Source organism: Cricetulus griseus, assembly GCF_003668045.3.
Source record: "Cricetulus griseus strain 17A/GY chromosome 1 unlocalized genomic scaffold, alternate assembly CriGri-PICRH-1.0 chr1_1, whole genome shotgun sequence".
NCBI lineage: Eukaryota > Metazoa > Chordata > Mammalia > Rodentia > Cricetidae > Cricetulus > Cricetulus griseus.
Genome location: NW_023276807.1, coordinates 164,606,004 through 164,632,318, shown reverse-complemented (window position 1 = coordinate 164,632,318; position 26,315 = coordinate 164,606,004). Strand labels below are relative to the sequence as shown.

The 26,315-nt window shown below is 38.7% G+C and overlaps 1 protein-coding gene across 8 annotated transcripts in view; it reads right to left on the bottom strand.

Annotated features, from left to right (window-relative positions):
- The window catches only part of Arhgap24 (Rho GTPase activating protein 24), a 363,589-nt gene that overhangs the window by 188,016 nt on the left and 149,258 nt on the right, over window positions 1-26,315 (bottom strand). For all 8 annotated transcript variants that reach the window (XM_027388508.2, XM_027388510.2, XM_035452655.1 and 5 more), the window contains one exon: window positions 7,506-7,593. In XM_027388508.2, the coding sequence (XP_027244309.1) occupies window positions 7,506-7,593 (88 nt within the window). The remainder of the gene's footprint in view (window positions 1-7,505; window positions 7,594-26,315) is intronic.

Sequence of the window (26,315 nt, the reverse complement as noted above, 5' to 3'; positions counted from 1 at the left end):
TATTTTTAATTATGTGTATGTGGGCATCTGTGTGTGGGTATGTGCATGTGTGTGTTGGGGGTCATCTGCAGAAGCCAAAGGTTTTTGATTCCCCTGGAGCTTGAGTTACTGGCGATTGTGAGCTACCCAAAACAGGTGCTAGGAATCAAACTCGGGTCCTCTGGAAGAACAATAAAACCTTAGTCAGATCCATCTCTCCAGTTTGTGACATATAATTTGAAATGACAACAAGTTAATATATCAAATGATATCATTTGTTCAATTCAGGAGTCACAAACACAGAGATGACTGGTGAACTTTCATTGCCGATATTGCATAATTACCTTCCCAAACTAGAAAATTAGCCAAGTATTTTCTTTCCCAGAGACACCCATGAATATCTGTCAGTACTATTTATTTCTCACTTGGCTTGTAACATAACACAGCTGTACTGACTGTCTGGGGAGATTCAAACTTTGGTAAATAAAGACTTTTATAGACTCCAGACCTATGAAATATTCTACCCAGGATATGTTCTCTCGTAAATGTGCAACATAGATCCAAAGGGTTTCACGTTGTGGGACAAGAAGAACAATTGAATTGGGGAGCTCAAGTGATGGGGAATGTTCTTCTGTATATATGCTTCTCTTATTGGCTGATGAATAAAACACTGTTTGACCAATAGAGGCAGGAGGATATGTGGGACTAGGAGACAAGGAGAACTCTGTGAAAGGTAGGAAGGCAGAGAGAGACTGCAAGGATGCCATGTAGCTGCCAAAGTAGGTAATAGGTCTGGGCATTCTCCGGTAAGCCAAGACCACATGGAAATACATAGACTTATAGAAATGGGTTAAATATTAAGACAGAAATAGCCAATAAGAAGCCCTAGCCATCAGTCAACAATTTATAAATTAATAATGTCTCTGTATGTTTATTTGGGGCAAGGTGGCTACAGAACCTGGCTGGAAAGAAACTCCAGATACATTCAAGTCTGAAGGAGAGCACTAGCCAGTATCTAGCATCTGTGGAAAATTGTCACATTTATGAGAGCATCTTACGGAGTTAGGACAGGAAATAGAGGGCATAGACACCTAAACACAGGAACAGGAATTGAAAGATAGAGATAGTGATTACAGTGATGAACAAAGTCTCTGGATCAGGATTTAAACCATTGCACTTTGCCCAATCTCCATGATTGGAAGGGAAGTTTACACAGTCAAAAGCAAGCATAATTCTGCACGTTTTGGTTAAAAATTATCTGTAATGCATTTATTCTATTTTCTGAATGCCCATGTTTGCCAGCTTTTCATTTAACTCATATAAGACCCTGGAAAATAGAATGGATGTGTTGTTGTTATTAAAATTTGTAGAAACTGTATGCTTGTGTGAGGGTGTTGGAAATTACTAGCATAGTGATGATGAAAGGTGAGAAATGGTAATTTGTTCTCTTCTGGAAGGATTTTAGCTGATTTCCAGGGAAGATGATCACCTCAGATGGGTCACATTGGTCTTTCTGTTTCTGGAACTATTTCTTTATTCCTCACCCCATTTTGCTTCATATCCACCTCTTCGTTTCTCCCTTTGGACAAGGGAAGAGGTAAGACGACCTCTGACTCCTAGTTAGACAATTGGAACTGGTCCCAATGGAGAGGTGAGAATCTGGAATGCTGGCAATTGCCTTTGAGATCTATAATGGGTCCTGCTTGGTTGGGGGATGGATTCCTAGCATATGGCTGGTAGTACATGTGTTTCTTGGTAGCTGGACAATGAGCAATCTCTTTTTAAAATTATTTATTTATTTATTTATTTATTTATTTATTTATTTATTTATTTATTTTACATCCTGGCCACAGTTTGCCCTCCCTCCTCTCCTTCCAGTCATCCCCTCCCCCTTCCCCTAGTGCCCCCATCCACTCTTCCTCCCTTTCTATTCAGAACAGGGTAGTCCTACATGGATATCAACAGAACATGGCATATCTAGTTGCAGGAAGACTAAGAAGCTCTCCTTGTATTGAAGCTGAGAAAGGAAACCTATTATGAGTACTAGGGTATGGCAATCTCTTACCCAGTACATACTGGGGATACATGAAGACCCCGAGAACACCTACCTCAGCATTTATTCTCTAGGCTTCAGAGTCTCACAGTGCTCACAGAGAGGACCTGCCATTGGTGGCAGTTATTCCCATCAGGTAAGACCACTTTCAGCAAGTGTGCTTTCATTATACATTTTCTTGACACTATGCTGTGACCTTAACAATGTTTGAATGAGTCTGTAGGCATCTTCATCAAGTGTTCATCAAGTGCTTTGGAATATGTAAATAGTTTCAAATAAAATTAAAACACCTACTCTCACTTCAAGTGCCCAAACTCTCAATCTTAATGAATGAGCTGAGAAGAGATTCCAATTTATCTATTTCAGTCCAAAGCGAGTGACTTTACATGCCTATGTTCTGAAAAATATGGCCCAGACTCTAGTATGCTTCTGCCTCACTTTAAGTCCTCAGAATTAAATTTATATACATTTATAGTCTCCTGAAACCTTGCCTGTAAGTCAGCAACATGCTGCTTTATACTCACAGACAACCTCTCACACAGGCAAATAGAAGAATATATGTATATATTTATAGACTCTGGTTAATTTAGTTAGTGTTAGCTTGTCACCTTTGAGCAAATTTCTTCATGTATGTAATAGAGGTAAGTAAAAAGATTCATGCAACAGAAGCTGGGATGTTCTCTAGTACATCAGGGAATCACTATGCTTGAAAAAGGATTGACCTTTTTCTATAATCAAGGAATAGTTGATCTTAAGAAATAAAAGCCAGATCCTGTGCTTGAGCAACCCCAAGTGGAATTCCATTTTTAGACCTCCATAGACTTAGATACAACCTCAGTTGCAATGGGAGCTTCTCCTGTCCTAGTCTACTACTCTTATTCTGTCAGATAAACCATCTCCAGAGATGAGCCCCATCATTACTCTCTATCTGGATGAGTTTTGCAGAAACTTGCTTTAAAATTATATGTGGAACTACATTAAATGTCTTCCACATTATCCTGGAGTTGCCTTGAAGGCCTCAGGATAGAAGAAAACAGTACTGTTAAAGCCATAGCTTCTAAGTTGAAAAGACCAGTGGTGCTGTATGGAGCCCTGCCTGTGACTGACCACTGATGCTGCATGGAGCTGCATCCCTCCAAAGCTTATGGATAGATACCAAGTCAGAGATGGAGCCCTGCCCGTGGCTGACCACTGATGCTGTATGGAGCTGCATCTCTTCCAAGCTCAATGACAGAAATCAAATTAGAGATGGAGCCCAGCCCCTGGCTGACTATTGATGCTTATGGAGCTGCATCCCTTCCAAGCTCAATGACAGAAATCAAATTAGAGATGGAGCCGTGCCATGGCTGTTACAATGTAGGACTAGGAAACAGGACATGCTTCTCTCAGAGAGTGGATTTATGACAGGCAGAAACTGTTGGTATGCAAGATTGCCTGCTAGCTATAGAAAATCAGGAAGACTGGGATAGACAGATTGCTCAGTGGTTAGGAACACTTGCTGCTCTTTCAGAGGACCTGGGTTTGGTTCCCAGCACCTACATAGTGGCCCACAACCATTCTAATTCCAATTCCAGGAGATCCATCATCTTCTTCCCTCCATGAGCATCAAACATACACATGTCACACATAATACATGTAGACAAAGCACTCATCACATAAAATGAACATAGTGAATCTTTTTTAAGGAAGTCAGGAAGGCCAAGAGTACAGCTTGTAAATTTTGAAATCTTCCTACTACTCAACAGGTAAGGCCTCCTGCTGGAACCCAAAGCTAGCAAGTCACTGAGTAATCTAGGTACTGCAGTTGATGCCCCTCAGAGAAAATCACAAGATGTGGGAGTAAGGAAACAGTCTGTGTTTCCCTCTCTTTTCAGGCCTGGGAACACAAATGTGCTGGTTGCTTAAATACTCAAAAAAGAAAGCAGCTGGACATTAAGTTCTCTTGTATTTCATCCAAATGACCATGTCACAGTGGGCATAGCCTGCCATGTGAAATGTGTTGCTAATCCCATGGACATGGAAAACTCTATGAATCCACCCCATGAAAATCAGCATTTGGAGAGGATCACAAAGAGCAGGTGGTGTGAGGTGCTATATTCCAGTAACAGCATCCTTGGACCAGGATCCCTACATCCAGAGACTATGTCATAGATGAAGGAGAAGCAAGTATGTCAATGTCAGGGTTTTCCCCACTTTAGCCACCAGTCACAGAATCAGAAGGGACAGTCTCACAGAGCAGCAACAGTTGTTCAACATGGCTGCACAGGAGCTGAAGTCTTCAGCAACATTACAGATACAAACAGCTGGGTGCCTGGAGTACTGAGAATTAAGGATGCAACCAGAGCTGGGAAGATGCTGTGCCTACCTAGATGGGTGCAGAGACTCCTTTTTGTCTTTGTCCCTCTTTAGCTGAGTCTCTGTTTTCTGTTACTCTTCCTGAGATGTTATTATAAGAAAATCGATGCATTATTACTCCATTCACTATTCTGTTAATTTTGTAACAAAACAAGGAAAACCCAACCCAACACATTTTAAGAAGCAAAGAACATTTTCTTTCCTCAAGGACTTTACATTAAAGATTGGCCAACATTCTTTCCTCACTCATATTTCCCAAAAGCTTAGTACTTGGCCATAAATGTTCACTCCAGTCTAAAATTTGGCACATCTAACCATATATTCTTCAGATTTGCCAATTTGGCAAACATCTTTTTGAAAAAACAAGTAGAGAAATTGGAAAAATTGAAGTGAGATGTTGTAAATTATGGCACTATTCAAAAGATAATTCATTTCATGGATAATAAATCTATAAAACAAATCCACACTAGTTTAGAGTAGATTGTGTTCCCAGTTAGGTTTTTACAAGTCTAAAATCTACATAGAAGTATGATATACAAATTAATATAAATTAGTAATGTACAAAGATGCAACTTTCCCAATTCCATTGAAAGTTCATTATTTTTTCTGATTTATTTTTTAGTTTTAGACATTTCAAACTAATGCAAAAAGCAAACAAAAACAAAAATCAGTCTATGGGAATACATGATAAAGTTGCATTTATATACGAAAATAAACTGCTCTCACACACAAATCTGTGTACATGCATAGAATGTTGGTAGGCATAGCAAAGAGGTTGCTGGAGGCTTCCACTCACTTTGCTAACAATCACCATGAGCCAATGGGATTAAAGGACTTAAGTGTTTCATATTCATTCACACATCTTGGGTAGTTAGACTTTGAAATATATGGTCATAAAGACAGATATGTTGGGTCTGTATTCATTATGTGTAGTACATAGGCATAGGGTGGGCTTCCCAAAGTGACAACCGAGAACTCTACAGGCAGAACCAATATAGAATACAGATTTATCATATATACATGTATATGCCTGCATATATGACAAATATTTGTCAGTACAAAGTAACAGCCATATATTTGCAATCCTTTCTTTCTTCAGTTTTTGGATAATGACATTTCACTGTAATCTTTCAAATTCCCATGTTAAAATACTATGCAATTGGAAAGACTGGAAAATATCCTCTTGTCATTTCCATTTGGAAAGATAAAGCAAGTATCTTGTTGCTTGTAAATAATCTTAATTTCCACCAAATCCAGCATTTATTATGTGCAATAGATCTCCATATTCTTATATTGAGTACACAATCTCTTGTCTGGAAATTCTGTCCCAGGGTTACAGAAATAAAGCCCCAGTTACTGAAGTTAGTAACAAAGACCGTTGACTTTCAGTGTCGTGTGTGTGCATCCAGGTTTCTTTTCAAAGCACAATTGTCACAATTCTTTGTCACATGCTCTGTAAGACCATTCAGAACTATAAACCTTAACACACAGCACTGACCATTTCGATAGCACCCTGTCTTGATGAACCTGTGAGCACAGTAAGTACCACCATGAACACAGTGGCAAGACTCAGCTCCCTGCACACTCTTTTACAAACTTCAGACTTCTTATCTCATAGTCTTAAGTGTGGTATGTCACAGGTCCCATAGCAGGTGTACTGTCAGTAAAACATGCGCCCAGGTGTTGGAAAAATTTATCCACTGTGTCTTAGACATGAACACATGACTCTCTAACACAGGCTCAAGAATGCACACCTTACATCAGAGTCTTCTCTACAAGCTATGATCTATGGGCAGCCAGAGGACCCGACTGGCTAGACAGACTCTTGACATTATCACTGGAGATGAAAAGCCGAAGCCATCCATTTAATACCATGCTGGTTTAAAAGCCAACAGGCCCTGGTGTGAGAGAATAAATAGGGAAAGAAGTTTCCTCTACTGATACTTCAAAGCCTCTGCAACATCTGGAATCTGGTTCTATAGGGGTATTCCTCTAAGAAGTAAGAATAAAAGGGCTTTAATGGGGCAAACAAGAGTCAGGTTTCTTACAATGTGTTTTCCCCGGGGGAAAACAAATAATGTAACACATCAGACTAACCTTTCTGCACTCCAGCTGCATTAATTAACATTTAGTCATGGATTCCATCTTGAGCCTGATGAACTCAGTGCTACAGCTGTTTTCATTGAGGGGGAAAATATGCTCTCACGTTTTAGATTCCCAGACCTTCTAAGTCTGGGAAAACAGGCTGGATTGATTGACTGCTTTTCTGCCCTATTGATACAAATCACAAATTACTCACACAAATCAATTCACACCCACCTTACACTGCATTGAAATCAGTATCAACACCACATCAACCAGGTTGTCCAGCATACTCTAACAAACCACATTCTTGACCCCCTCGTACTTATATCAGGGGATAAGGAGACATGAAAGAACTGATCAAAGACATAGGCTGTGGCTTTGGAGGCACAGTTCTGGGGGTAGTATTCTAAGACTTAGGTTTGGATTAGATACACTCAAATGGGTGGGAGCTGGTAGCCAAGAAAATGGAACAAAGTGAAACAAGCAGATGTTGCAGATACTGAGCACCCTTGATGACCTGGGAGACACATCTTCGGTCCACAGGCCAAACATGTGCAAGTGGTTGGTTGGAAGCAAAGTGGAGACACAGGACTATAAAAATTCTTGCTTGGCATTGAGATGTTTTTTAATAGGAGAGGCTTACTCAAAAAGCAGTTTTGTAAGGGAACTTATCAGATAATCCTCTGGTGGGAACAGAGTTTGACAGGAAATCCAGTTTCTATCACAAGATCCTTATAGATGAGGTTCATCTCACAGGACCTTACAATAATACCATTTCATCAATTCTGGTCAAATCAAGAGTCTCATGGGCTATCAAGTCCTGTGGCAGTGAGCACTGGCATGTATGTGCATGTGTTCACATTCATCTGTATCTTACACAAATGTGGCATCATGGTCCGTGTAAACGGCAGGCAAAGTAAATGCATGCATTCTCAATTCATCCAGAATCGAAGGAGATAAAAACCTGATGTGTCTTCACTTTTCCCAACATTAGAACAGCAGTAATTTAATCAAAACAGAAAATTTATCTTACCTGGAACTACTTCAAAAAGGAACTTCCCTGGGTTCTCTTCATTGCACGGGTGCTCTATGACTTTGTTTCCAGGCAGAAAAATAGTTCCCTGTAAACACAAATGCCCCAAACATCAACATAAGCACAAGCTCCACCCATAGCAGAACCAAGTATCCATGCCGTGTCTGCAATCAGTAAGTGGCCATGTTCATCATGCCCCCCCAATTACGATAATCAAACTCCATAAGCCATTACATTAGTTTACACCTACTACATAGTTTTGAATATCTCATGTGTGTTAGACAACATTAACTTTGGGTTCATTGTAAATATCAATTTGTAAAGTGGATTGCATGCCAGCAAATTTATTGAGCATTCTACCAACCCTATAATATTAGTGGTTGGAAGCAGTAGGCATTATTTTTATCCCATTTTATGTCTGTAAAAAATCATGATGAAAGCATTCAAAGAAACTTAAGTCAAAGTGCAAATTAGACTTTTCTTTTGATATAGTTTGGTTATGTGCCCTCTAGATTGGAAATTTAATACCAACGCAATATTGTTTGGCATTAGATCACCTGGAGGCATAGAAGTCATGAGAATTCTTCAGAATCTAAGGGTAGTAATGGCCATTAACAGATCGAGTGCGGCTGAAATTTTATCTCTTGCTCTCTTTAGCCATGTCCCTGCCTTCCACCATGGGCAACACTGATAGGATGCTGGCTCCTTGCATTTGGACTTTAAAGCCTCAAGAATTGTGAAGCAATATATTTCTGTTCATTATAAACCTCCAAGTTTCAGGCATTCTATAGAGTAGCACATAACAAGCTGAGGAGTTTTAATTATCCCTTATATCTAATTTTTCAGTGGATCACCCCCACCAGTACAGACATACATAAATATCCACTCCATTTTTAAAAGTTGTCCCTAATAACTCATTTCATATTACATCCTCTTTTCTCTTTATCTAGCAAAAATTGCCTATACTGAAACATTTGTTTGTATGTACCCTTCTAGCCTTGTCTTTACACCTGTGTTTCAGGGTACATGTACATGTTTGACAATGTTCAATTCTCAATGAAGTATCATACAATTGACCATTGTTTCTTTTCTTTTTTTGTGATTTTATTTTGTTGAGACAGGGTATCTTTATATAGCTCTGACTATCCTGGAACTTACTATGTAGACCGGGTTGGCCTTAAACTCACAGAGATCCGCCTGACTGGGCCTCCCAAGTGCTGGGATTAAAGACTCGCATCACTCACTGGGCTCTGACCACTGTTTCTTGAAGAACACTCTTTTCTTGCTGTTTTGGTTTTCTCTAGGTTTCCCTCTTGCAGCATTGTTGGTATAGTCTCATTTGATGACTCTAGCTGCCCTATGACATAATTTTTCAAAGACTTGTTCAATGAGTCCATCTCTTCTAACAATTATCTAATCTTCACATTCATCCACACTGATGACTTCAATAACCAACTATGAGACATTCCATATTTGACCTTTCAAATTATATCATTTCAGGAAGTATTTTAAACTCAATTAAATTAAGTTTGAAAATGCAATTGAATCTAGTTGCCACCATGGATTTCCTAGCTGAATGTCTACCCATCCTTCATTCAGTTGCAAAAATTATAGCTATGGAAATTATGTGCATTCCACCCTTGCCTTACTGCCAGCCTCCTTTGTGCCAGCAAGTATGATCTACTATGTCAATGGATCCCACACTTCTTCATTGGGTTCTACGTAATGTTCTTAGCACTTTCAATCTAGTTTTCAATGCAATATGAATATCCTTTAGAAACAAATGTTTAACCCCTCCTTTTCATCATAAAACATTTTGTTTTAGAAGGAAGACCTAGATAGCTTCTTACTACATTGTTCTTCATAAGATAATTTTCCTTCATCAAACTTTTGCTTTGTGTGGTTTTTCTATAATCTAGGTAACTGCTTTCCTAGAAATGTTACCATGCTCCCACCATACTGGTTGATAGACATAACATACATTTACAATGACCGATTCTTAATTCACCACTAGTGCCTAGCATTTTAACAGCATATAATTAAAACTAAGATATATACTTGGTTACTGATGTACTGTTAGTGTAATATAGCCATATTTTAGTTGGAGAGAGGGCTAGGTGGTTAATGGTGGGTATTAGTCTTCCAGATGACATACATTTGTTCCCCAGTTCCAAGGAATCCTACCCATTGATCCTCCACAAGCACCTGCACGTGTGTATAAAGTCACTCACAGATACACATAATTAAAAATAAAATAAATTATGAAAATAACTTAAAAAGCCATCTTCAAAGTAGGCTGGGCACAGAAGCCCAGGATGTTGCCTCTATGCTGTATCATCTCCCCTTAGTAGTCTGAAGTAATACTTAGTTCAAGTAGTCTTTTACTCAACTCTCACCCTACCTAGTTTGGCACAAAATGACTATCCTCAGTGAGTTTCCTCCTGGGATTATCCTGAGTGATAAAGAATCATTCTTGTTTTTAAAGTATCAAACTTCTCAGAGAGTTACACAAGTAATCTTCCTTTCCATTTCATTAGTTTCACTAACCCTCGTAACACTTTCTGATGGTTTGTCACATACTCTTCATTTGAGAATGACACTGACAATTTCTTGCTGGGATCTTGAGTTACACAACAGCCAGAATGTAAGTGTCCATATTTTCTATGTTGTTCAAGATGCTGCCCTACAAAATGGACTGTTGTAGTAGAAAAGGCTCAGACAGAGGAAGGGAGTATAACATTTCTGATGGTTCAGAATTATGTGTCAATTGTTAGCATATTCAGATTGAAATTATATTTATGTTTATCTCTAATGGGCATATCTTTTTCCTGTAGTACCTTTGTATTTTGAAAATAGAACATGAAAAATACAATCTTTCATAGTTTAGCAGCTTAGAGTTGGCAAAAGACAGAGTTGAGAAGTATGCTGGCAGCTTGATTTCAACTTAACTTGCTATTACAAAGAAAGCTTATCTCTAGTTAATATCAGAGCAGGGAGCCAAAGCCACAAGAGATTAGAGCAAAGCTACACACTGTTGAAAATAAACACGAGGACTTTTCCTTTGGAATTTAGACAGAAAAAAAAGCATGTCTGTGCAGTAAATATGTGCACACTTTGTTAGTTTCTTGAACACAATTATAAGGTTCTTTTTCTAGCATAAACAATGATCATGAATGCTTAAGGAAGACAGCAGTGTAATTTTGGATTTTTGATGAGATTTTTTTATTTAAAATGAGATAGAGAAAATAAATATCATTCAACAGTTTTCATTATAGCAACACAATTTGGTTCTTTTTTATTTATAGCAAGTAATTTTGTTAGTTTATGCAGCTAATGCTAAATAACACATAGCTAGTTTCAGCCCCTTTTGTAGGCATGAAGACTATAATGACAAGAAAAGCTAAATTTAAAAAAAAGAAGTCTTTGTACTCCATAGCCCATATTTAAGAATTACTGAAGGAAGACATAAAGTTATAAAACTATGTTATACAAAGACTTGTTATGAAAAGCAAACTGGATATTGTATAACTAATGGAAGAACAAGGTAGCATCTACAAATGCTCTGGTCATATGATGGCATTTGAAACAGTGGTTTTGCAGTTGAGAAAGACTATTCTGGAGTTAGACAGCCTGGATTAGGGTCCCATTCTTCTGTCTGCCAGACATGTCACTGACACAGAATTCTCTTTCCTATTGCTCCACTTCAATTGTATTAAATAAGAGCCAACCCCAAAACACTAAGAGAACCTGGTGGGAAAATCTTGCTATGCAACATTTATTATCTGTTTACAAAACCTTTTAAACCTCCTTGCATCTTACATACTTTTGAGTATTTTTATTATTAGTTATTATTTATAATTATCAAGTGGTGGCATGATTAGTAATTTATAATAGAGGTTTATGTTTACTGAATTGTTATCTAATTGAGTTAACGAACTATGTAGAGAATGTGATGTCTGTTTTTACTATGGGGTAAGAAGAAGTGAATTGTCTCCACCCAAGAATATCAGCTCCTGAGCTCTTGACCCTGGAAATGGGAATTCATTGGAGGAAAACCTCTACAGATGAACTCAAGTTAAGGACTAAGATAAGACATTATCCTGTCTTATCTGTCTGAGTGAACCCTAATTCTAATCACAACAGAATAGAGGGGCTAGGGCATGGAGAGGTGATACACAGAGAGGAGGGGCCTTGTGAGTACAGAAGCAGACAGAAGTGACACAGCCACAAGCCAGGGACCACTGAAAGTCACCCACAGCTCCAGACACAAGAGATGAGAATTTCTCCTAGAATCTATCTCAGTTCATCCCCATTATCTCTTGCTTTCAACGTCTTGACTCTAAAACTATGGGAAAACACATTCATTTTGTTTACCCCATAAACTTGTAATTAGTTGCAGGAGATAAGGGAAGCCACGACTTCAGGAAACGACTGAGAAATTAATCTTCCAATGACCCTTAGAAGGAATTTGCAAACCACTGAGGTTCCAAAAGAAGCCAAGTCCTCAAGCTAGCAAGCGATACCTAACTTTCATCATCCCACTGTTCTGTGCAAGCATCCATAGTGTGAGAGGCATTCAGAGAGATGGCAGCTGGGAAAATCCCTCTTCATTCAGCCCTCTAATCTCACCAGGATGAAACTGTCCAACCAGCATCATTCAGGCCCTGGCACCACAGGGCAGAAAGCCCTTGGCATGTTTACAAATCCTTATTTGGAGAAGATTGAGATCCACTACTGGCCCTTCTCAGTCTATTGCCAGCCCTTGTCCTGCACATGGTCATTTTACAGTATTTATTATTTCTCATAGGAAAAGAAATGTCAGCTTGTCAGAAGGTGGGAAGAGCCAAATGGTGACTGTGTGTGTGTGTGTGTGTGTGTGTGTTATGAAACAGTAATAAACAAGGAAGTCATGATTTTGAAAGGAAGTGAGGGGGAAAGGCAGAAGAGCTGGAGAGGGGGACAAAGGATTGGGAATGATGAGAATACCACCTTTATATATGAAATTATTAAAGAGGTTTTTAAATTAAAAAAGTAAAAATTTGAAGTAAAGTCTGTATTAGAAAAAAAAGAAGAAGAGAAGGAGGAAGTGGAGAGAATGGGAGGAAGAGTGGGTAAGAAGAAAGTTATTGCTTTGGGAATTTATGTCCCTTTATGAAACCAAAACAAAGAGGAAAAGAGTCACTGCTGTAAAATGTTTATTAGGGGGAAAACTCTGATACCCTACAGTTAAATAACCCAATAAGCCATCATCAATGGACCAGAAAATTGGCGGTAAAATAGCCCTACTTAAGCCTTATTTTAATTACACCCTCTCTGCATTTAAAATTCCAGTGGAAAGGACCTAGAATTAACCTTGAAAGACACTAACAGCGAAATCTAGCACCAAAACAACCGAAGACATTGACGGCAATGATCCCAAGGGTTTGTTTATAACTAGGTAAAAATATTTTTAAGTTTTGTCACTGCCATGCCATTCATTTTCATATTCCACCTGGAAGCTGGGAGTGGAATAGAAAACTCTGTGTCAGGGAGGAATCACCTCAGGGCTGGATTAGAGGGCTGCTTTGACCACCAGCTCCTTTTCAAGAAAACCTGTTTAATGTCAATTTGTGATACAACTGTCACCTCGAAACTACATTACTATTTTGTCTGTTTGACAATGAAATTCCAAATGAAAATACTATGTGTAGGGGAAAAGCCGGCAGAAACAATAATCCTCCTTGGCTATACTAATGGCTCTTATTCTTTAGTTTATTTTTTCTTCAGAATTCCTAGTGGCAAAAATACTACTTTTAAAATACATTTTATTTAAATTAGAAACAATCTTATTTTACATATCAATCCCAGTTCCCTTTCCCTCCTATCCGCCCCTACCCTCCACCAATCCCCCATCCCATCCCCCATCCACTCCCCAGGGAGGGTGAGATCTTCCATAAGGAATCCTAAAAATCTGATAAGTCACTTGGGACAGGGTCTAGGCCCTCCCTGTGTATCTAGGCTAAGGGAGTATCCCTCCATGGGAAATGGGCTCCAGAAGTTCATTCATGCACTAGGGATACATCCTGGTTCCACTGCCAGAGGTCCCAAAGAATGCCAGTGCTCCTAGCTGACACCCATGTTCATGGGGCCTGGTTTGGTCCTATGTTGGTCCCCAGCTGTCAGACTGGGGTCCAGGAGTTCCCACTTGCTCAGGTCAGCTGTTTCTGTGGATTTTCCCAGCGTGGTCTTGACCCCTTTGTTCATCACTCCTCCCTCTCTGATACTGGATTCTAGGAGTTTGGCTCCTTGCTTGGCTATGGATTCTACTTCTGCTTCCATCAGCTGCTGGATGAAGGCTCTGGGATGGCATTTAAGGTAGCCATAATTCTCATTATAGGGGAAGGGTATTTAAGGTAGCCTCTCCACTATTGCTTATGGTCCTAGTTGGGGTCATCCTTGTGGGTCTCTGTATAATTCCCTAGTGCCAGATTTCTCTTTAAACCTATCTTGGCTCCCTCTATTGATGTGTCTCTTTTCTTGCTCTCCTCGATTCCTCTCCCCACTCAATCTTCCTGATCCCTCATGTTCTCCTCTCCCTTTCTCTTCTCCCCTCCTCCTTCTCCCTACCCCCTTCCCCCATGCTCCCCATTTGTTCAGGGGCTCTTGTCCCTTTCTGCTTCACTGGGTGACCGTGTATGTCTCTCTCAGAATCCTCCTTGTTTCCTAGCTTCTCTGGAGGTGTGAATTGTAGGCTGGTAATTCTTTTCTCTATGTCTAATATCTATATATGAGTGAGTACATACCATGTTTGTCTTTCTGTGACTGGGTTACCTTACTTAGGATGGTTTCTTCTACTTCCATCCATTTGCCTGCAAATTTCAATATTCCACATTTTTCTGCTGAGGAGTACTACATTGTGTAAATGTACCACATTTTCTGTACTCATTCTTCCATTGAGGGGCATCTATGTTGCTTCCAGGTTCTGTCTATTACAAATAATGCTGCTATGAACATAGATGAACAGATGTCCTTGTTGTATGAATGTTTATCCTTTGGGTATATGCTTGAGTGGAATTGCTGGATCTTGAGGTAGACTGTCCCATTTTTCAGAGAAACAGCCCTACTAATTTCCAAAGTGGCTGTACAAGTTTGCACTCCTCACCAGCAATGGAGAAGCACCCCCCCTTTCTCCACATCCTCTCCAACATAGACTGTTGGTGGTGTTTTTTTTTTTATTTTAGCCATTCTGACAGGTATAAGATGATATCTCAGAGTTGTTTTAATTTGCATTTAAAGAATATTAAAACTGAACTTTTTTATTCCAAAACAGTTTCAGTTAATTCACAGAGTTAAGGATACAGTATGTGAACTTTGCTACTCTAGACACACAGGTCCCTGAACTTGGGAGAACCTCTTGGGAGAACCTATGGAGAACCTCTCTGGCATATCAGCTTAAACACATGCAAAAATATGATACCCAAGAATCTGTATACAAAGGAATTAAGTATAGGTACAGACTTCCTTTTACTTAAGTCTTTCTTGGCTAAAAAATAATAAAGAAAAAAAAACCCACCACATACACTCTTACTCTTCTTTCTCACCTAATGAAATGTCTTCAAGAGAATACCAGAGACTGAGAAGTCAAATATTTTACAGCTCAGAAGTCTTATTGGTCTCACAGATGTTCTCACAAGATATCATATCACAAACTATCATATGTGAGTTCCTGGTGTCTTCCCCAAGCTATTCAAATGTTATTGATTTCTTTCTCCTCGTTCACAAGGTGCTGGCCACTGTGATGAAGAAGCTTCTCTTCCAAATACTCATTCCCACCAGCCCCCAAGCATGTAACCAGAGGCAGTATGGCCATCTAATTAAATCTACTTCATTTAGTTGTCATTAATATTAATATTCCAATCTTCCCACTTTCCCAAACACACTGAATAGAAAGACTTCCCTGTCAGGGTTCCGATAGCTTCTGCTTTTGTTTGCAGTGCTGAGTATGAAACATGGGGCCTTGCACATGCTAGGCAAGCTCTCCACCACTGAACTACATTCCCAGTCCCCTTGGCTGCTGTGTTAACACCCATTAATTCCCTACATTAGTGTCGTAACATGACAAAACCTGAATCTCCATCCATCCCCTTTTGAGATAAGACAATGTTTTAAGAGATAAAGATGTAAAGAGCAAGGAAAAAGTGTCTATGCTGCCATTCCTGCTGGGAACATTTTGATTAGGAAAACACTCATAGACTCCTTTTATATGTAAATGAGCTGAAGAGCATAAATAAATTATTAAACAATGCGAGTACTGTGCAGTTAATTATGATGAGGTGTTAGATTTGGAGGTGTCCAGGTGCCTGCTTTAGAACTGCTGGCCAGGAAAGTCCTTTGATCAGTCACCAGCTCTGCCAAGACCACAGTGCTGGGAAATGCCTGCCCACATGAGACGCAAAGGAAACAGGCAGTGATGGAGAGGAGGGCTGCATGATGGGTCCACGTCACTGGATTTTATCTCAAGTGCAGTAAGAAGCTTTTGAAGGGTTTTCACCCCCGGATTAGAAGATTTGTATTTTTCAAAGAAAACAGTATTGAATTGGGAGCAGACTAAATCTACAAGAGGGATGAGAATAGAAACAAGAGCTTCCAAAGGATCTGAAGCCTCTACACAGAGGAAGGGAGGAACTGGTTGCAGCATGTTCCGAGGAGAGATAGGAGATGATGGTGAGACTTGGAGAAAGAAGACATCGGGGTAACACCCAGAACTGAGAGAGACACAGAACGTTGGTGAGCTCACCTACTGTAATGAGGAAGAGGTGTTGGTGGTGGGGAGAGCATAGGGGAAAAGAAGACTAAAGACTTATTTGAAATTCCTTCTCTACCTGCAGGGAAATCACAAATAGGGATTATGTGTGCGAGTGTCAAGTTCCAAAGAGAGATTCACGCTGGAAAATTTAGTGTGGAAATTCATCAAAGCAGAACTATATTTAAAGCAATGACCATAATTGAGATAAACCGAGGAGGTGATGGAGACATAAGTGGCAGCTACAAACAGGATACCAGAGAATGCTTCCAGCTAAAGCATGAGGGGTCCTTAGACAAGGCTGGAGGGATGAGAGAAATGGAGGGGAAGCCAAGGAACCAGGCAATGGAAGGCGAGAAATCACTGTGAAAACAGTCACCCAGGACAATGATGTTGTGTGGTCAAGTGGGGTTATAGTCAGAGAGCTAGCAGATGTGTTTGGCCGGAATGAAGCCATGGGTCAGCTTAACAAGAATAATTCTCATTGCTTGGCAGAGTTCCAGTTCCAGGGGCTGTGGCACACATCCCTGGAAATGAGTGAGCAGAAGATAGTTATCTAGATGATGTTAAAAGTTTTGATGTGAAGGGAATCACATCAACGGGTGGGTCTACAAAGCACTTCTGTGTTCTTTTGCTTTTAATCTGTTGCTGAGAACATTACTAGAGGGGAGAAATGATAAATGAATCCCAAAATGATCTTTTAAGAAGCTCGTCCTTTCAGCTGATTTTCCCCAGCAGGTCTGATGCTTCCTCACCCTTTGTATGTGAGCATCCGTTTCTAGGCTCATTATTCTGCTGCTTCACTCTCTCTGTCTATTGTTAAACCAATGCTGTATTATATTAGTGACTGGACCTTCATAATTGATGATACAGGTTTCCCTGTTGTATTCACTGTTACAAATAGGCTGTCTACTTAACCCTTTATACTTTTGCATTAGAAACTTCTTGGTAATTCATCTCTCCAAAATGCCCTCTTGGGATGTGTTATTGGCACCGTGTTGAATCCATAAGCAAACTTTCCTTCTCACACTATTGGCCATGCAGTTGTACATGGCAGCACACTCCTGCCATTCCAGAAATCTGGGAAATGAGGTAGGAGTACTGTGGATTCTATACCCACCTAGGCTACATGGCAACACTCTACTTCAAAAAAAAATCTACTAAATTCTTTTTAATATCAGTAGAATTTCATTATTCTCTCTTCCAAACTGTAAACATTCGATATTCTTCCATTAAGTTAGGGTTCATAATGTCTTTTATAAAACAATTAAAATTAGTGTATTGTGTACACACATATTTACAAATTTTTATTTATATATGTACAATATAAATATGTTGATATATGTTATAGACTGTATATTTTGATGCTTTGTGACAAATATTTTAAAATATGGTGTTGGACAGCTAGCTACTAGCATATGTGAATGTATATTGATTTTCACATACAACATTTTTTAAGCTCAATAATTTGTAAAATATTTTAGGAATGTGTACTGAACATAATGGGAACAATGAGTATTCCTTTCAATTCTAAGGCAGTTCTCTCATTTTACCTCTTGTGTACTGACATGGAATCATTGATAAAATAGTGAACTGATAAAAAATATTCTCAACTCCATTCTAAAGAGAATTGTTTTAAGTATCATGAATTATGACATATCATTACTGTCTCCATGGTCCCTCTACTCATATGAGGTTGTTACTTTAGCTTCATGAGCTATGTTATGTTTTATTAGATGACCTCTTTTGGTATCCCAGAAATACTCATGTTTTCACTTGTAACTGTTATCATAGTAATGATTAATTTCTAAATATTAACTATTTCATTTTCTGCCCATGTGTACTGACAGACTTCATATCCCAGGTACTTTTGTATCTAGGAGAGATCATGTGACTGAGTTGTGATCATTGCAACTCCAGGAAGTTCTGTGCTTCCAAACTCAGTCGTGAAACAGCTTTTTTCACTATCTCCCCATATCTTCTCACTGTATGTGTTGGCAAAAATTTTCTCAGTTCATAAAGTCACAACGTATTTTATATTAGACATATTTATGTTTGTGTGTTTGCACATAAATTGTGTGTGCATGCATGTGTGTGCTTCATTCTCTAGAAATATTTCTGACCACAAATTTACAGAGGTATGGAGATCATTATAAACTTATGAAAACTCTGAAATGCACAGCTACATATGACACCATACTGAATACTACTGGAATTCTTGGATTATGACAAACCATCACTAACACCACTGAAGGAATTTGAGTCTTAGAATGTGCAAAGACCCCCAAGGACAGAGCCATCTCACTCCTGCATGGCTGGCAGTCAGGAAGTTACAGGGGGAAGTAGAAAGCCCAGATAAAAGGTTATTGAATGGGATGAATAAAGTCATTTAATCTTTTGGTAGGCTTCATTATCTGTGAAATGAGGATCTAACAATACAGTGCATACTTAACTAACACAGGGGATGGTTTGGAGATTAAACTAAATACAGCTTTTGGAATTCGTAAATTGTAAAATACCATAGAGATTATTCTGTTCTTTTGGGCTCCCATCAAAACTCATTCTTACCAATGATAATAGATAGTGAAAACTTAAATTGGTTTTCTTTAGGTGAATTGAGCTCTCTTTTGTCAGAGGTATTCAAAATGACCTGCAAAGCTCCTGGTGGTGTTAGGAAGAAAACTCTAGAAAGTAGGTCCTTTCTAGCCTCCAGTCTCCTAACTTAAAACCAGAGCGATGTCAGCAAGTGGGAAAGGAAGAGAATCCATGCTCCTTAGAGAGCTTTCAGAGACTGGTGAGCTTTCAGGAGTGGGTGAGAGGGTGGGCGTGGGCCTGTGGTGAGCTGGCTTAAATCTAACTTCTTACAAGATACGTGGCTTTGTAAACTTTATTATAACTGTTTTCACTTCTATTGTCTTATTAGTAAGATTGACTGAAGAGAAGAATGAATGGAAGGAAGGAAAGAAGTGAGGAAGAAAGGAAGTGAGTAAAGAAGGAAGGACGAAAGGAAGGAAGGAAAGAAGGAAGGAACTCAGAGACGATTTATCTGAGGTTTAAATAAAACAACGTGTGTGCAGTATTTAGCATGGCACTTGATACATGCTTAGGGATTTGCTTAGTGCTTAGAGTTTAGCTTAGTGCCCCATCCAAGATCATGTCACTCAGCACTGTGGCCTCTACCTATAATGGAAGGGAACCTAAGTACTCACAGGGCACCTGCTTTAGGCTGCAAAGTTCCTGTTAGTTCTGTATTTCTTTTGTGGAACAGAAATGCCATAACCGACCTCTTCTTTCTCCCTGTGGATAGTAGGTGTTTGATGATCTGGGAGAGCTGAGAAAGCAAGTGTTCAGACCTATGACTAGGTCATATGTTCACTGGCTTTCATTTCCTGACTTGCTATGGAAAATTCCCTTCGAGATGATCCTGGAAATTAGCAGACATCAAACAGCAGCATGCTTAGGCCTCACTTGCTCTTCATGATGGGCAACCTTGAGAAATATTGTGTGTGTCTTTGTTAGTCACTACCTAACATGGATAGTAACATTAGACTAGAAATGCACATTATACTAATACATAATGTTTGTGGGCTGCTAAAATTACGATCTGTACCTGATGAAAACCAACCTATGTAGAAGAAAACATTATAATGACTTTTGTTTTAATAATAATAAAAATCATTCAGCACTCTCTGGAGAGCCCAAATCTTAATTTACTATCAAGATGAATTTTGTGGTTGTCATAATCATGGAAGTTTTAACGAAAAATCTTAGTTGAAAGCTTTCCCAGACATAGTGAAACTGAGGAATGAAATATATAATAGTTCCTAGCCTCTCAAAAACTCAGAACATGATACATACAAACAGACCATCTCTGTTTGGGGATCCTAGTTACCAAGATACAATAGCTGAAAAATTATTGTAGAGGAGTATAGTAATGATATTAACGTAGAAAGAAATTAAAACACTATTTATTTATTCAGAAAATATACTTAAGACATGCATTGTTTTGAATGGTATGGATTTCATTGAATATAATCTCACATCCATTGAAAATCCATTCTCACTGTAGTGTTAAACTATATTAATAATTGTTAGTCTCAGAAAATATTGACATAAAAATGGGCTCTGTAGAAAGTTCTTTATGAGGCAAGGTCATTTTTAGTATAAAACAGAGTTTTGTATAAGAGGCTTTGCTGGCTAGAAGCTTTCTCTGTGTCTTCAACAATTATTACTTAGTAATGAAACAATTTTTTTTGGTTAAACTATCTTTAAGTGACTAAGTAGATGCAGTCTGGCAGGCCTGGTATCCAACAGAAAGATGAATTCTGAGAGTATTTTTGTCTGGCTGATTTCTATTTTCATACCTCATAACCTGAGAGTGAGAGTAGACTTTGAAATTGCTGAGTCCCCCAGACTCTGAGGCATGCCAGTAGGAAGGAATCTGTGATTCTTGGGAAGCCCAACCTCAGACACTCTCCTTCCATTACTGCTACACAGCTGACACCTGATTCTTGGACATACTGTGCCTTACATTCAAACATTGCCCAAGAATATAGTCTTGCTTTTGACATCTTAGTAGATAGACAGACACATGCTCAAACTGTTTCACCTCCCCATCTCTCTCTTTTAGAATTTTATACAAGTACATCAACACATCTTGGATGTTGGGCATATTATCCCTGTCCAATGCCCCCTACACTCCGTCTTTCTCTATCTTCTCTTTCCCATTATAATATAATGTCATGCACTAATTACAAATTTCAAAGTATTTTCAAATAATTGAAGATAAAGAACTGAATATTGTACTCTCCAGCTCCTCACCCCCAACCCTTAGAGTCCACAAAACACAGCCTTATAAACAATAATGGCAGAACATTCTGTTCTGTCTGACAGTCCCATTTGGCAAAAGTTACATTGGGTTTGTTCCACTTTCCCCACCAGGCCTTTACATTCTATTAGTGTTCTTGTGTCCTCCATTTGAAATGATCCTATAAAAATGACTTTATCACAGTCATGTATACATTTTAGCTTACAAATAAGGAATTTGATGTGGACAATTTTTAATCCATTCCCATCAACCTACTTAAAACCTGAACTTGAAAAGTAAATGGGTTTATTAGTATATAGACTGAGAGCTACAACAGTGGGGATGAAACTGATCCCATAAAAATGACTTTATCATGGTTATCTCTACATTTTATCTTTTAAATAAGGAATTTGATGCTAACAATTTTAACCCATTGTCCTGAACCTACTTTAATCCTGAACTTGCAGAGGAAATGGGCTTATTGATATATAGGCTGGCAGCTACAATATAGGGGGAAAAGATAAAGTACAGTGCTAAAATAGCTATGTAAAAAGACATGAATTTACCAATAATCATTAATAAATAACCCCATTGTCCTTCAACAAGTCAATGGATAAAATGTATTATAACCACACCAATACTTCTTGTCATTACAAAGGGAGGTGCTAATGACTGGTTACAGGTCATTTAATGGAAGATGCTACATACTGCATATTGAATACATACACCACTCTGGAAAAGACAAAACTAAGGGGAGGGAAAACATAACAGTTGTGACAGAAACTACAAAAAGAGGAGGAGTTGATAGGAAGGGGGCAGGGGCCATTTGGAGGGAAGAGTTGAGTGGTGGTAATTATGTAGCTATACATAAATTATACCTCAATAAACCAGACTTTTAAAAATGCAGTGTTGTTGACCCCCTGGTAGCACTGGAAAGCCTTGTAGCCTGTTCATGCTACTGTGCCAGCATGCTAGGAAATGCAGTGTTGTTGACTCTCTGGTAGCTCAAGGAAGCCTTCTAACCTCTTCATAGTACTGTGCCAGCATGCTAGCCATAAATGAGATGTTTACCTGTTTATAAATTATGGAACTTTAGTCCTTACAGTCCTGAGAAGGACCAGGTATCTCTCTGGGCCTTATTTTATAAGGGTACTAATCCTATTCATGAGTCATCTGCCCTCTTCATCAAACCACCTCCCAACAGCCCTATCTTCCAATATTGTCATCTTAGGGTTAGGAAATCAGCAAATGAATTTGTGGGTGATACAGCCATATGGCAGAAGAGTGCCCACTGATGACAGCCCAGTGGAAGTAAAATAATCTTCCATCTTTCCCTGGTGGATGATCCTCCTCCAGCAGCCTCACCACTGAGCAAGAGCACTCAGAATCCTCTGCACACACTACTCGAGACATGCCTGCCTACTCGATGCCTTAAGCTCATTTTGCATATTTCTCACAATAATGGTACCTGAGGCTTGCTTTGATCTTTATTTACACCACAAAGATGGGTGTAACCTCAAACTATGTAATTATGCACTTTTGTAAACATTTCTGTAATATTTATCAAACTCATACAGAAAAAAATGCCATCTTTCACATCAGGAACTCTATGTGTGTAATGAATAGTTGAATAAATTAATTAAAAATGTGAATGGATTTTCTTATGTAACTATGGCATTGGTGACCAGGCAAGTTTTATTTAATTACGTTTCTTTCATTGCCATGATTGAGTTTGTCATTAACACAATGGAAAGTCAAGGTTCTTCCTTCCCAGATTCCTTTTTGTCAACAATAACCCAGAAGTCTGAGTCCTAATCTTAGTGGGATTTAGTTTTCTGTTTGCTATGTTTCTTGGTCAGCCTTCTTCACGCCAGATTCTTTTCATATATAAGACTTCACACGGGCATGTCTCAGACCATGTCCCTGCCAGCTCTGGGCTATTCCTTCACCCCCAAGTACCCCAATCTAAGGCTTCACCATCCCTCCTCCATGTAGCCCACACCATGGCTTCACCACTACCCCTTCATCTACCTTATACCAGAGAGATTCTTCTCCATAATTCTTTGCATCATGCTATGCAATTTTGAAACTTAAAAATGGCCCTGAAGGATCATTTACAACAAACTAAAATTTGAGTTTATCTTCTCACAGGTTGGAAATGAAGCCAAATAGACATGAGACTGTAGAAATCAGAAAAAACAACAGGCACTTATGAAACCTGAGTCATTTCAAAATCAGCAACTAACAACATTTTCTCAATAAAGAAAGCTGAGGTGAAATGTTCTAAACTAAATGCAACTGAGACCACATATCAAAAACGTATTAATCTCCATGGTACAGTCATATCCTGTGCTAATAACCTCAGTTACCATAGCATTGAAATTCCTAAGACCTTAAGGCAAACAAATGAAAACATTTCAGGAAATTTTGACAATCTAAAAAAATATTGAGTTGAAACAAGGCTAATTCTTTTTTGTTTGTTTTGCTCTTTTTTGTTTTTTTTTGTTTTTTGTTTTGTTTTGTTTTGCTTTTTGAGACAGGGTTTCTCTGTGTAACAGTCCTGGCTGTCCTGGAACTCATTTTGTAGACCAGGCTGTCTTTGAACTCACAGAGATCCACCTGCCTCTGTGTCCCGAGTGCTGGCATTAAAGGCATGTGCCACCACTACCTGGCTCAAGACGAATTCTTTTATTGAATGTTTTTCTTATAAAAATTTAAAATCAGAAATATATTAATACAAACTAACACCAGAAAGAGCTCAGTTAATATGCATTTAAGAAATATCTTTCCATTCTATAGAGAAACCTGTCTCAAAATAAATAAATAAATAAATAAATAAATAAATAAATAAATAAACCAAACAAAAAATACCTTTCACAGAGTATTGATAAGTCATGAGGCTTATGTTACAGGGCATCCAGTCACTGTGATAATGAAACAACCATCAAAGAGGTGAGATCTTCAGACTTTATGAAACTACATCTCTGTAAATGTAATGGGCAGCTGTTTTAATTAAAATAAGAGGAGTTGGGTGAGTTTTTTAAAACCTGTCAAACTTCCTTATTTTATTCTGCCTCTTTTACAAAATCAAAGTTTACTTTCCCCTTCTAGCTTCCTCACCCCATTTCCTCTGTGTAGTCACAAAGAGAAGCTTTACTGTGCATTGGTGTGTTAGTTACTATACACGAGTGTTAAAATTAGAAGGAGAGAACAAAGACAAGCACAGATCACATGTTGAGTGGATGGAGTAGAGGTGAAATAACTCATCAGGAGTGAAATGTGTGCAGGGGCCTGGACAGTTTTCTTTAGACTGAAAAACTGGGTCAAATGTCTGGTTATTTTGTGCTCTCAGATGAGCAGAAAGTGCACTGTGGCCACACTGCAGATGGTTTGGCTGCTCAGCCTTCAAAGAATTTTATTAAATCCATTTGTGATGTGTTTTCATTCAGGCAAAGCCTCCTTTTTCTACAAATACATACAGTACAGTACATATGTCAGTCTATGGACCTCCATGTCACTCAGCCTTTAGTTGGTGATAATTGAGAGTTTACTGGTTTCTTGAACATCTGTCAGGACCACCCAAGCAATTCTTCACCCTAATGAGCAAATTGCAATCAGCTGATAGCTGACCAGAGATGCTCTGACCTAAAAGGACAGATTTCACTTTCCTGACAGCTGTTTCAAATGCCTGCTTTGTTAATAATATTTATTTTACAGTGAGGTGCAGCCATGCAAAAAGATGCAGCCTTTTGAAAAGTACAATAAAGGTGTCCAATGAAAAGAGGTTGTTATTGGCTGTTAGACAATAACTGTAACCAGTGGGTAATGAAGTCATAAAAAGAGGAAGTGTGGTCTGGTGTAGCCACAAGCAGGAACAAAAGACCCAGTGAGGGCTGAGCTTACAGGATGTGGCTATCATTTCCCTATGAAACTCACTTTTAAGAATCCTCTAATTATAGCAACAGGCCAGTAAGAAACACCAGAGGACTGACTTTATTCATTACAATAAAATAATTTTTCCTATTCAAGATACACTTAATAAGTTCTGGGGGACCTTCAAGGAATAAATACTGTGAGGCATTATCTTCACAAGACCATAAAACTTTAGAAGAATGAAAAAATATTTTATTTAGATTTTACCTATTGAAAGAAATACCACAGAAGGAAAAACACTCCTGCAGGTACACAAAAGTAATTTAGAATTGACTTTTATCTTTTCAACCATGTTAGAGTATAAAAATTAGCATACATACAGCTCTACTTCACATCAAATTCAGATATTTCAATGGGATCTTTGTAAATTCCCACTTTTAACTTGGACTTCCAACCTTAAGATGTGGTTCCTGCATACTTATTCCATCTCCACTAGAGCATCTACTGACAGACACAATAATCTTTCCTTAGCAACCCTCTCATCACCACTCCTATATCCCCTCTGGCTGTTACTACCCCTGGGTGGTAACTTCATCCTTCTGGGAACCCAGCCAAAATTCTTGACTTCCTTCCTTTCTTTTTTTTCTTATAATCTTTTGCCATTTTAAACAAAATGAAATTCAATTATATAATTTATCCTTTCTTCTAACCTTGGCCGTGTTTCTTAACCCTTGGTACCTCTCAAATTTGTGGCCTTTTTAAGAATTGTATATGCACATGTATACACACACATGCATAAACACATATAACCTGCTGTGTCCATTCAGTGTCACTTGTACATGAATGACCCCAGAGATACCAATTGGTATTGGATAACTACATAATGAGCTCGTTCTTAGACATGACTAATTTTCCATCTTTCAGTAGTCTTTGGATCCTGAAGTTCTTTGTTGAGTGGTGGGGCATCATGAGATTTTCTTCATCTAAGTTAGCACTTCTATTGGTATTGTCACTGTTCTGATCTTACTTAGGTAATCGTATTGATAAATGTCATGGATGAAGTTTCTGTCTCATTCTTAGGAGACGAAATCTTGCAGTAGATTCCTAGTCTTCTAGCTCTTATTCTGTGATGTTCCTTGAGCTTTATGTTTGGAGGTTGTGTTGTAGATGTAGCAGCTGAGGCTGACAATTCATGCTCACCTGTCCTCAGGGTTTTAGTCAGCTATGGATTTCTGTCTCTGTCTACTGCAAGGGGATTCTGTGATGAGGTGTAGGAGCTCCTTTACCCGAACACCCAGTGCATGACCACTACTTTGGCTATCCCCGTCTTCAAAGTAGACTCTAGCTA